Source organism: Hipposideros armiger, unplaced genomic scaffold (genome assembly GCF_001890085.2).
Source record: "Hipposideros armiger isolate ML-2016 unplaced genomic scaffold, ASM189008v1 scaffold_500, whole genome shotgun sequence".
Classification (NCBI taxonomy): domain Eukaryota; kingdom Metazoa; phylum Chordata; class Mammalia; order Chiroptera; family Hipposideridae; genus Hipposideros; species Hipposideros armiger.
In genome coordinates, this window is record NW_017731850.1 from 1111628 (window position 1) to 1124131 (window position 12504).

The 12504-nt window shown below is 37.8% G+C and overlaps 1 protein-coding gene across 1 annotated transcript in view; it reads right to left on the reverse strand.

The window, feature by feature from the left end:
* Nucleotides 1–12504, reverse strand: part of NCKAP5 (NCK associated protein 5) — a 940156-nt gene that overhangs the window by 559011 nt on the left and 368641 nt on the right. Inside the window, exon 6 of the mRNA XM_019667544.1 lies at nucleotides 6941–6952. Coding sequence (XP_019523089.1) covers nucleotides 6941–6952 — 12 coding nt within the window. The remainder of the gene's footprint in view (nucleotides 1–6940; nucleotides 6953–12504) is intronic.

Consider the following 12504-nt stretch of genomic DNA (forward strand, 5'->3'; position numbering starts at 1 on the left):
CATTTTCTAAAAGTTTGTCCAAAGATTCCCTTAGATTTTCTATTTAGATAATTAATATTTTTAAATAATACAAACTGTGCTTCCCGTCACCCCCCAACCTTTATACCACTTATATTATCGCACTGGTTAGGAACACAATGAATAGAAGTGGTGATAGGAGGCATCCTGTTCTGGTTATGGGATTTAAAAGGAATGCTTCTAACATTTCACCATAAAACACTATGTTTACTGAAGATTTTCAGTAGACACCCTTTATCACTTTAAGGAAATTCCCATTTATTCTTTTCCGACTACATTTTAAAAAATATTATTATGAATTGATATTGAATTTTATCAAATGTTTTATTTTATAGTTATTGAGGCCTTGTTTTCTTTGTTTAATCTATCACTTGTGTCAATTATATTAACACATTTTCTAATGTTAAGCAACCATCGCATTCCTGAAATAAATTACCACTTAAAAGAAGCCTTATAAAAGTGAGTTGGGGGCCGGCTGAGTGGCGCATTGGTTAAGAGTTGGCTTGGGATGCCAGCTCTGAGCAGCAGAGCCCCGGATCAGATCCCACATGAGGGCCAGTGACACTGCCCTCTACAGCTAAGATGGTGAACAACAACTTGACTTGGAGCTGGGCTGCAGTGAGTCGCTGTTGACGGCGTAGGCTGCAGCCTCTGCAGCAGTGGGCTCCTGTAAACTACCATGAGCGACCAGCAGCCAATGTGAGCTGCCAAGAGCTGCCGTGAGCAGCCGTCCAGAGGCCGGCGGCTGATCTGCCTTAGTCGGGAAGAACGCAATGATAATACCAACATGGGCCAGTGAAGTGACATCCTCCACAACTAAAGAACAAAAGGACAGCAACTTGTCTGTTCCCCTTCCCTTGATTCCCCAGTGCTGTTCCCCTCCCCCAATTCCCCAATAAAATCTTAAAAAAAAAAAAAGTGAGTTGGCACCTAGTCCTCGGATCTTGGTTTTAAATATGTTTGTCCATTAAAAGAAACCCGTGCTCCTTAGAAAAATGGCTGATTCTAAGATTGTGGCAGGAGGTATACAAAATGAGCCTAAAGTATCTTGTAAGGCCAGAAAGTAAGAAAATACTATGAAGAAGAAAAAGAAAAGGAAGAGAAGAAAAGACTAGAATAGAAAAGAAAAAGAGGGAGGGAGGGAGAGAGGAAGGAAACATATAAAAACAGTGATGGGAATACGTCAGAGAGCCAAAGGGGCCAATTAAAAGAGTTGCTAATGGCCAGAGCTGAAGCAAATTGAGCAAAAAAATTAACTAGTTTATATTGGCTTATAACCCAAAGTATAAAGTATTAATAAATACCTATGCATTCACAGTGATATAAATGATTGAATAAATAAATGGGCAGGGAGAGACATATATTCCATGCAGAAGAATTCAAAATAATTTCTGTAGATATTCTACCCTCAAAGGATGTGGAGCACAACTCTCCACTCCTTACGTGTGGGCTGTGCATAGTGATTTCTTCCAGAGGACATAGCGAGGGAGGTGAGGGGAGAGGATCTTCACAGTGGAAACCTGGTAAACGCTACCTCAGCCATGTGATCAAGGCTCACCTAAATAGTGATAAGTTAGGTGGATAATATGCACACTTGATATGATGTGATGAAAATGGCACTTTAACTTGTGGTCTACCTCCCAAAAATATATTCCAGTCTAATCATGAGGAAAACATCAGACAAATCCCAATGAGACAAATCCTCCAAATACCTAACCAATGCTCCTCAAAACCGTCCACCACATCAAAAACAAGAAAAGTCTGAGAATCAGTCACAACAAAGAAGAGCTTAAGGAGATGTGACAGGTAAATGTAATGTGTGTCCTGGTTGGGATCCTGAAACAGAAAAAGGACTTTAGGCATCACTATGAAAATTTGAATAAAGTGTGGACGTTAACAATAATGTATCAGCATTGGTCCATTAGCTGTGACAAATGTACAATACTAATGTAAAATGTTAATAATTGGGGGGAACTGGGTATGGAGCATATGGGAAAATCTCTGTACTATCTTTGCAATTTTTTTGTAAATATATAACTATTCTAAAATTAAAAGCTTATTTTAAAACAGTGAGTTAGGGATAGTTCTCTTATTTTCTTTTTCAGCACCAGTTTGTATAAAACAGTATCTCCTTCACTAAAGATTTGGTTGAACTCCTCTGTAAAATCATCAGAGTCTAGCAGCTTTTTTTTGGGGGGGTGGGGGTGAGGTGGGGGGAGGGCATATTGCTTAAAAAATACAAAAACATTTTAAGCATTTATAAAAATATGAAGAAAAATATAATATACCCTGAACTTCCATAGTTATCAAATATGGACATTTTTTTTTCCATCTAAACTTCCACCTACTTCCCTCTTCCATTATTATTTAGAAACAAACCCACACATTACAGCATTCCACTGGTAAATATTTCTGTATGTACCTCTAATCAATAAGAACTTAAAAAAGCACAACCATAATATCAAGATTACACCTAAATGTTAATAATTAATTTTTTTAAAGGTTTTATTGGGGAATTAGGGGAGGGAACAGCATTGGGGAATAGGGGGAAGGGAACAGACAAGTTGCTGTCCTTTGGTTCTTCAGTCTAATTGTGGAAGACATCGCTTCATTGGCCCATGTTGGTATTGCGATCATTGCGGTCTTCCTGGCTGAGGCAGATCGGTTGCCGGCCATTGGACAGCAGTGGCTGCCAGACACTCATGGTAGCTTACTGCAGCCCACTGCAGCTCCACTGCAGCCTACGCCTTCACCAGCGACTCATGGCAGCCCAGCTCCAGGTTGAGCTGTTGTTCACCATCTTAGCTGTACAGGGAGCAGCATCACTGGCCCATGTGGGATCCAAACCAGTGGCCCTGTTGCTCAGAGCTCATGCTCCCAAGCAAACTCTTAACCAATGATCCATTCGGCTGACCCTTAACAGTTAATTCTTAATATCATCAAATACCTAGCATTCACCTGTCTAAATGTCTTAAAAATTTTTATATGAATAAGTTCGTGTTGCTCAAAATTTTCTATTTCTTCATTTTGTGCTTCATTGGTTTCTGCTTTTTATATTACTGTTTCCTCTTCTTTGCTTAGATTTACTTTATTATTCTTTATTACTGCTTGAGTTGGAGACTAATCAATTTTTAATCTTTTCTTTTTCTACTACCTGCATTTAAAGCTACATATTTCACTCTAAGTATTAATTTGATTACAGCTCATAAGTTTGTGGATATGTATAGTATTTTCATTTTCATTTTGTTTTAATATTTTGAATTTCCCTTTGGTTTGTTTAAAGTGAATTACTTAAAATATTCCACATAATTTTCAAAGTTATTCAATTTTGGGGCTGTTATTGATTTCTGATATTACTGACTATAGACAGAAATCATAAAAGGTATGACATTGATGTATTTGTACAATAAGTATTTTATGTTATAAATTTCATGGAAGCAAGGACTTCATTTTTAACTTCTGCTGGATATGTTGAATAGATACATTAAGAAAAAAATAATGTACAGGGTCTATTTCCAAAATTTAGTAAATACACAGAAACCTCTCTTAAAGTCTGGCCTACCATTTAAAACTCTTAGAAAGTCATGTCCACTTGGTTTTCTAAAAATTTATTTATTTATTTAATATTTATTTATGCTTAAAGATTTTATTGGGGAATTGTTGAAGGGAACAGTGTTGGGGAATTGGGGAAGGGGAACAGCCAAATTGTTGTCCTTCAGTCTTAGTTGTGGAGTACAGAGCTATCTCAGCTCCAAGTCCAGTCACCATCCGGCCGCCTGTCAGCAGCTCAGGGCAGCTCAGCTCAAGGTGCCATGTTCAATCTTAGTTACATCCCATGCAGGAGTTGAACCGGCAACCTTATTGTTAGGAGGATGTGCTCTTTCCAGCTGAGCCATCCTGCTACCTGTTGGCAGCTTACTGGTCCATGTGGGAATCAAACCGGTGACCTTGTTGCTCAGAGCTTACATTCTTAACCAACTGAGCCACTCGGCAGGCCCCATTTGGCTTTTTAAATTATTAACTTGGCTTTTGTACGCAAGAAAAAAAACTGCCCTGGCTCTTTTTCCAAATATGGATTGCGGATATTCTTCAGCCAATGATAAACACTGTGTATGATGTATTGTCCCAGTTGCCTGTTCTTTGGATTATAGTTTAAACTCAACTGCCATTACTGTTTCTAACACCAGTAATATTAACACAGACAAATCCAAGCTTTTTATGCTGCTAAAACCTCAGTTTTTCCAAAATCATTTGCATTTCTATACACTGACAATAAACTAACAGAAAGAAAGATTAAGAAAACAATCTTATTCATAATTGCATCAAAAGAATAAATACCTAGGAAAAAATTTAACCAAGGAGATGAAAGACCTGTACACTGAAAACTGTAAGACATTGATGATAGAAATTGAAGAATATACAAATAAATAGAAATATATTCCATGCTTATGGATTACAATACTATTAACATATCCATACTACCCAAAGTGACCTACAGATTTAATGCATCCCTATCAAAATCCCAATGGCATTTTTCACAGAAATAAACCAAAGAATCCCCAAATTCGTAAGGAACCACAAAAACCCTTAATAGTCAAAACAATCTTCAGAAAAAAGAACAAAGTTGGAGGCATCACAGTTCCTGATTTCAAACTATATTACAAAGATATAATAATCAAAACAATATTGTGTTATTATGAAAACAGAAACATAGATCAATGGAACAGAATAGAGAACCCAGAAATAAACCCATGCATACATGGTTAATTAATTTATGATAAAGGGGTCATTAATATACAATGGGGAAAAAGACAGTCTCTTCAATAAATGGTGTTGGGAAAACTGGACAGTCACATTGAAAAAAAAAAAAAAAGAAAAGAAACTGGTTCACTATTTCACACCATACACAAAATTTAACTCAAAATGGATAAAGACTTGAATGTATGACCTAAAATCATAAGCTCCTAGAAGAAACCATAGGTAGTAAGTTTCTTGATGTTAGTCTTAGCAATGATTTTTTTAAATCTGAACCAAAAGCAAAAAATAAACAAGTAAGACTACATCAAAGTAAAAAGCCTCTGCATAACAAAGGAAATCATTAACAAAATGAAAAGACAATACACAGAATGGGAGAAAATATTTGCAAATCACATATCTGATAAGGGTTTAATATCCAAAATATAAAAGAACTCATAGAACTCAATAGCAAAAAAATAAACAATCCAATGAAAAATGGGCAGAGGATTTGAATAGGTGTTTTTCCAAAGAAGAAGACATATAGATGGCCAACAGGTACATGAAAAGGTGCTCAACATCACTAATCATGGAATACAAATCAAGACCACAATGACATTTTCACCTCCCACCTGTTAGAATGGCTATCATCAAAAAGACAAGAAAGAAGTGTTGAGGATGCGGAAAAAAAGGGAACTCTGTGCACGGTTGGTGGGAATGTAAATTGGCGCAGCCATTATGGAAATCAGTATGACATTTCCCCAAGAAATTAAAAATACAACCACCATATGTCCAGCAGTTCTACTTCTAGGTATTTATATAAAGGAAATAAAATTACTGTCTTCAGAAGATATTTGTACTCCCATGTTCACTGCAGTGTTATTTACAATAGCCAAGAAATGGAAACAACCTAAGTGTGTGTGCATCAACAGATGAATGAATAAAACATGTTATATATACTCTGTGTGTGTGTGTGTGTAATGTGAATATATATATATATGTGTGTGTGTGTGTGTATATATATATATATATATATATATATATATATATAATTCAGCAGGAAAAAAGCAGGAAATCCTGCCATTTGCAACAACATGGGTGGATCTTGGGGGCATTATGCTAAGTGAAATAAGTCAAACAGAGGAAGACAAATACTGTATGATCTCACATATATGTGGTATCTTTAAAAAATGAACTCAAAGATCTCTGCAGATGGGTGGCTGCCAGAGGTAGGGGAGGGGGGGTCAAAAGTAAAACTTTTCAGTTATATAATAAATAAGTCCTGAGGATGTAATGTACAGCATGGGGACTATAGTTATTAACGCTGTGCTGCCTGTTTGAAAGTTGCTAAGTGAGTAGATCTTAAAAGTTCTCATCACAAGAAAAAAACAGTCTAAGTATGGTCATAGATGTTAACTAGCCTTATTGTGGTGATTATCTCAAATCATTGTTATATACCTGACACTAACATGTCAATGATATCTCAATTGAAAGAAAAACAGAAAAAAAAGCTTAATTCACCTTGTACCCATTCTATCCTCCCTTCCTTGACTATTAGCAGTTAGAAAATCAGTTCTATCATCCACTGGGCTACTGTGAACAGCCATCTTCTAATTCTACCAAAACCTAAAACCTGACCCTAAGAAAGCTAGTAGTAGGAGCTGGGATGTTTAGGGACTATAGATAGCTCCATGCCCCTCTTAATTCCTGGATTTTCAAACTCTGAATTTCCCTTTTTGGTTCCCTTTTGTCTGCCAGAGGCCAGACTGTACAGCTGTTCAGCAATGGCAAGAAGAAAGGCATACGAGGCAAAATCCTGACCATTCACCATGGCAATGTCTCCTGGGTTTTGGGCAATAGTCCTGTTTTTACATGTTTCTCTTAAGTGGAAAGAAATTATTTCTTCTTGCTTAAATAACAGGTATTCAACATTGTGACTTTTGCATTTTACGTTACTAAAAGGAAAAGTAAACTCACGTGCTGTTGAGGGCAGGGAACAAGGAGGTTAAAAACAAGACTAGGTGTAAATCTTTCAAATACTATGCAGATATTGAGAGAAGAGAGCCCTGCTGTTAAATTGAGACCCACTAGAGACCATGAACAGATACAGGCCACAGGAGTAGAGTTTCTTCAATGTGTTTTTGTCCAAGTTTGTATCAGCTAACCCAGCCAACTCCAGGATCGGCACCATAGCTGACTGCTCATACTGTGGAGCTGAATGAGTAAGATCTGGCGAGGGCTACTGATGCTATTAAGTGCCTCATTCTCCAACAACAGGGGAACCAAAAATTCTGATCTCCCTACTTCCTCAAATTCTTTTTTTTCCCCCTCAGATTCCTAAAATAACTGTCAATATCTCAGTTTTTGATCATTATTCTTTGGATGTTCATTGTGCAAAAAAAAGAGGTATGGTTATGAATTTAGATGATGGTATAGTAGAGTAACACCCAGCCAGTGTCTGAGTATCTGGATATATGAGATCTTGTAACAGGGTAAATAGGGATCCTGTGTTTCCTTCTTGCCTTCAGATGAGTAATAAAGAATTGGTATTTTTTTGGGCTGGCCAAGTGGCACATTGGTTAGGAGTTGGCTTGGGAAGCCAGCTCTGAGCAGCAGGGCCTGGGTTCGGATCCCACATGAGAGCCAGTGATGCTGTGCCTTCTACCGCTAAGATGGTGAACAACAGCTCGACCTGGAGCTGGGCTGCCCTGAGTCACTGGTGATGGCATAGGCTGCAGTGGGGCTGGCTGGCAGCAGGCATTAGCTTTTGTGAGCTGCCATAAGCGGCCGTCCAATGGCTGGTGAGCGACTGCCTCACCTGGGAAGAGTTCAATGATAATACCAACATGGGCCAGTGAAGCCACATCCTCCACAACTAGACTGAAGAACAAAAGGATGGCAACTTGTCTGTTTCCCTTCCCCGATTTTCCAATGCTGTTCCCCTCCCCCAATTCCCCAAAATTAAAAAAAAAAAAAATGGTATTTTTCTTTTCCCCAAATAGAAATTAATCATTGAGATGAAAAGAAGCCACAGAGTATTGAGGTTTTACATAATTAACCCAAGCATTTTAAAAATTGTGTTTGGTAGGATATTAGTACACTGTAGATATTAATATCTCTTCAATCAAAAACAAAGACAAGTCACAGTGGTATAAGCAATATTCATCTAAATTTAAAAATAAATAAATGTAAGGAAACAGCAAATACACTTAAGCCATTGTTTACATCATTTTAAATACTCTCTGAGAGATATTTTGTGTCATAAATACATATAAAAAGCATTTTTCCTATTTTTTGAAATCCAAATACATCTTTTTAACTAATAAACTCTTACTTCTATTCAATAAGTAAAACTGTCTTTAGAAGTTTGGAGAAAAAAATATGATCAGAAGGAACTTGGCTTACAAAATATTAATAAACTAAATTTCAAGTAATCAAAACAATTTAGAATAGTGTAAGAATATATAATGGTTAATAGAAAAGTATAAGCAGTCCAGTAATTAACCCAAATTGATATGGCTATTTGAATTATGATAAAGGGGATAGTAAAGGTTAGATGATTGAATAAATGATGTTGCAAAATTAACTATCAATTTGTGAAAACATTCTTTTTGATCCCTACCTCACGCCAATTTAATTTCATGTAGAATTTGCAAAGATTTATAGAAAGAAAAATAAGAATTATATACATTCTAGAAGATAATGAGACTGAATATCTTTATTCTCCTGGGGTAGAATGGACCTTTTTACACGTAACAAAACTCAAGATAACATTAGAGTCTTAGGACAGAATAGATGGTGCAGTAAACTGAGCCAGTGGTAGGGAACACAAGCTGACACACCATTTCCCAGAATGAAGAGAAGTACAATCTTATAGCAGTTTGTGAAAAATAATGAAAGGTAAGTAGGAAAACAATGGTGATAGTTAGTTCATGGAAGAAAGAAGTTTGAACAAAGGAAGCAAATATGAAGTTTGTAATATACCAAAAGAAAGCATTCCCAAAGACTTGAGTTAACAGAACAAAAGAGCATACAGAATTGATAAAAACCAGTGAAGTAACAAACCCATGGTCACACAACTAACAACTGGTAGACCTGCACTTTGAATCCAGACCTGCCTCACTCACATAGTAGGTGCTCAAGCTCATGTTCTTCTTCCTTCCAAATATTATGTCAAACAAATAAGGTCGCGAACTCATCCTAGGAAAAGTGCTACACACCTCATTGTTGAATATCACTACGGTCACCTTTGAAGTACTCCCCTTGGGAAGCTATGCACCAATGCCAGTGCCTAGTCCGCCTTTCAAAGCAATTTTGGAACTCTTTCTGGAATGGCCATCAGAGCTATTGCTGTATTACCCTTGATGTCCTGAATGTCATCAAAATGTCTTCCTTTCAATATTTCCTTTATCTTCTGGTAAAGGAAAAAGTCATTGGGGGCCAGATCAGGTGAGTAGGGAAGGTGTTCCAATACAGTTATTTGTTTACTGGCTAAAAACTCCCTTACAGACAGTGCCCTGTGAGGGGGTGCATTGTCGTGATGCAAGAGCCATGAATTGTTGGTGAAAAGTTCAGGTTATTTTTGTCTAACTTTTTCATGCAGCCTTTTCAGCACTTCCAAATAATAAACCCGGTTGACTGTTTGCCCAGTTGGTACAAATTCATAATGAATAATCTCTCTGATATCAAAAAAGTTTAGCAACGCCATTGCAACAAGTTCGCGAACTTAATTGTCAGGCCTCGTATGTGTCAGCCAGCCATTAAAAAGAAATTTCTTGGGCCGGCTGAGTGGCGCATTGGTTAAGAGCTGGCTTGGTACACCAGCTCTGAGCAGCAGGGCCCAGGTTCGGATCCCACATCAGGGCCAGTGACACTGCCCTCTACAGCTAAGACCTGGAGCTGGGCTGCTGTGGGTCACCGGCAATGGCGTAGGCTGCAGCCCCTCCTGCAATGGGCTGCCATAAGCTACCGTGAGTGGCCAACAGCCAGCATGAGCAGCCGGCAGCCGGTGTGAGCTGCCAAGAGCTGCCGTGAGTGGCCGTCCAGAGGCCAGTAACCAATCTGCCTCACTTGGGAAGAGTGCAATAATCACAATACCAACATGGGCCAGTTAAGCAACATCCTCCACAACTAGACTGAAGAACAAAAGGACAGCAACTTGTCTGTTCCCCTTCCCCGATTCCCCAGCACTGTTCCCCTCCCCCTATTCCCCAATAAAATCTGTGAAAAAAAAAATCTCTCTACATGCAGTGCAGTACCATGGATTGCATTTTAAATCAGAAAAGGGACATTATTGGAAAACCTGGTGAAACTCTAACAGAACCTGGAGTTCAGTTAATAGTAACAGCTAATGTTAATCTTTTAGTTTTGATAATTATACCATAATTATGTTAAGATGTTAGTACTAGAAAACTGGTTAAAAGGGTATGCAGGTGTGCAACTTTACTATAAGTCTAAAATTATTCCAAAATGAAAAGTATGCTAAAAATTAAAATAAATATCTCAAAAATTGTGCCTTGGGTACTATCTTAAACTTATAAGAGATTTATTGCATAGTCATATTTCTGTAAGGGCATGCTTTGCATGAAAGATTTTGATTATAGCAGGTTCATTGATGATTTCAAAAATAAATCTCTACCTCAGTTATACAGCTTTTTTGAAAATATCTCTTAAATAACTTTTTCCATATCATTTTTCTTTTCATGTGGATAAAAATATAGAACACTATAAATAGTAGTCTTTTAAAACATGAGGTGATCTGATTGTGATAAACTGCTTTCCATTTCTGCTATAGACGTGACAAAAGTTCTGGGCTTGTAACAGCAAGAATTAAATTTAGAGGATTAATAGAACTGCCTGATTTAAGGAGCTGTCAGATGAAAGAATCAGGACTTCAGAAATAAATGAATCCTAGGAGCAGAAAAGCTGAAGCATATAATTAAGTAGAAAACTCACGGGGGTTTGACTAGGCAAGGAAAGGGGAACATATTGAAAAAGGGAGAAGGAAACAAAATAAAGGACATTAGTGAAAATCAGGGCTTATGGTGTCTTTGAGGAGTTGAGATGTGATCAGTTACAGAATGGGGAAGTAACAGTAATATGAATAGTGGTAAATCAGATCGTATCACAGCCTCATTCAAAGCCTTCCAATGGCTCAGAGCAGGAGTCAGAGATCCCTGGGGAACCTGATAACTTACCTCTGTTCCCCATCACTTCTCTGTCTTTATTTTCTAGGAGTCACTCTCTCCCTTGTAGCCTTTCCAGCCACCCTGTCTCCAGGCTGTGCCTCAGGCACTCCTGCCTTTGCCTGACTGATCTCCCTACCTGGGAATGTTCCTCCCCCAGATATCACCATGGTTCACTGCTTCATCTCCTTCAAGTTTGGTTCAAATACTAACTTTTCAGTAGTTTCCTACTATGAACACTCTATTTAAAATAGTGATCCCCTAGAATTCCAAATCTCCCCTCCCTTGATCTTATTTTCTCATAGCTGCCTCCACCGTCTGACACTCTAAGTCCATTGGATATCTGTTTCCCCAACCACTTGAATGTAAGCTCTTAGATTCTAACCTGTTTTTTTCACTGATGTTTCCCCAGTGCCTAGAATAGCTCCAGGCACATAGGAAGTGCTCCATGAATATTTGCTAAATCAATCAATACATAAATGTGATTCCCCCCCCCCATTACCATCATTAAATCAAGAGTAATAAAACACTGGTAACTTTTCCAAAGTCATTTTTTGAGCAACCAGAGTCATCTTTTTTGTTTGTCTGTGCTTTCTGGGCATTTTATGCACTGAACAATGACTTCTACAATGTTTTAAAAGGGGGTTTTGTTTTGTAAAAGACTACAGAGTTACCTGTCTATGATGGTTTCAAATCAGGCCCATGCACTGTCAGAGTCAGAAAGGTACATTCTTTAGAGACCTGTTCTTTTTATGAACTTAAGTAACATTTACCTATTACCAGAAAAAGTTCCACATCAGAAAAGCTTTACATGAACAAATGTTGAGTAGTATGATCCACTAAGCTAATGGAAGTGCACAATTCCAACCTCCTCATTTTAAAAGATGAAGAAACTGAGACCTATAAAAGTTTAGTCACTTCCTCACATTCAATTAGAACAGGGGTCAGCAAACTTTTGAGATGGAAGACCCGCCAGGGGTCAGCAAACTGCGGCTCGCGAGCCACATGCGGCTCTTTGGGTACGTACATGTGGCTCTGAAGTAAAATTAAAAATGAAAATAAAACTATCATAGTTTCATTTATAAAAATTTTAAAGGATGTTATTCACATAATGGTAATTATGTAAAAATATATTCATGGTTTTCGAATAATTTTTAAATTGTTGTGAGGAACAGGATTGGCTCTTCCAGGGGTCGGCGAACTTTTGAGATGGAATGTACCCAAAGAGCTGCATGTGGCTTGTATCTGCAGTTTGCTGACCCCTGAATTAGAACATAGCAGATGAACAGGAGCTAGCTAGCCCTAAACAAAAGACAAATATTGTGCAATGGCCTAGCCCTAAACATTTCACACTGTAGTAAAAAGCCCAGATTGAAAATTTTCAGGTCACTATTTGACTAAACCTTCATTTTCTCCAACTTATTTCCAGTTCATTGCTCAAAGATGCTTGTAAGCAGTTGCTTCATATTATTTGAACATTCAAGATTCTCTTTTCATTAAGAACAGTAGCAGAGCAAACAATGTGAACACCTAAGTATTTCAGCATGCTCAACGGCCGCTGTTCCTT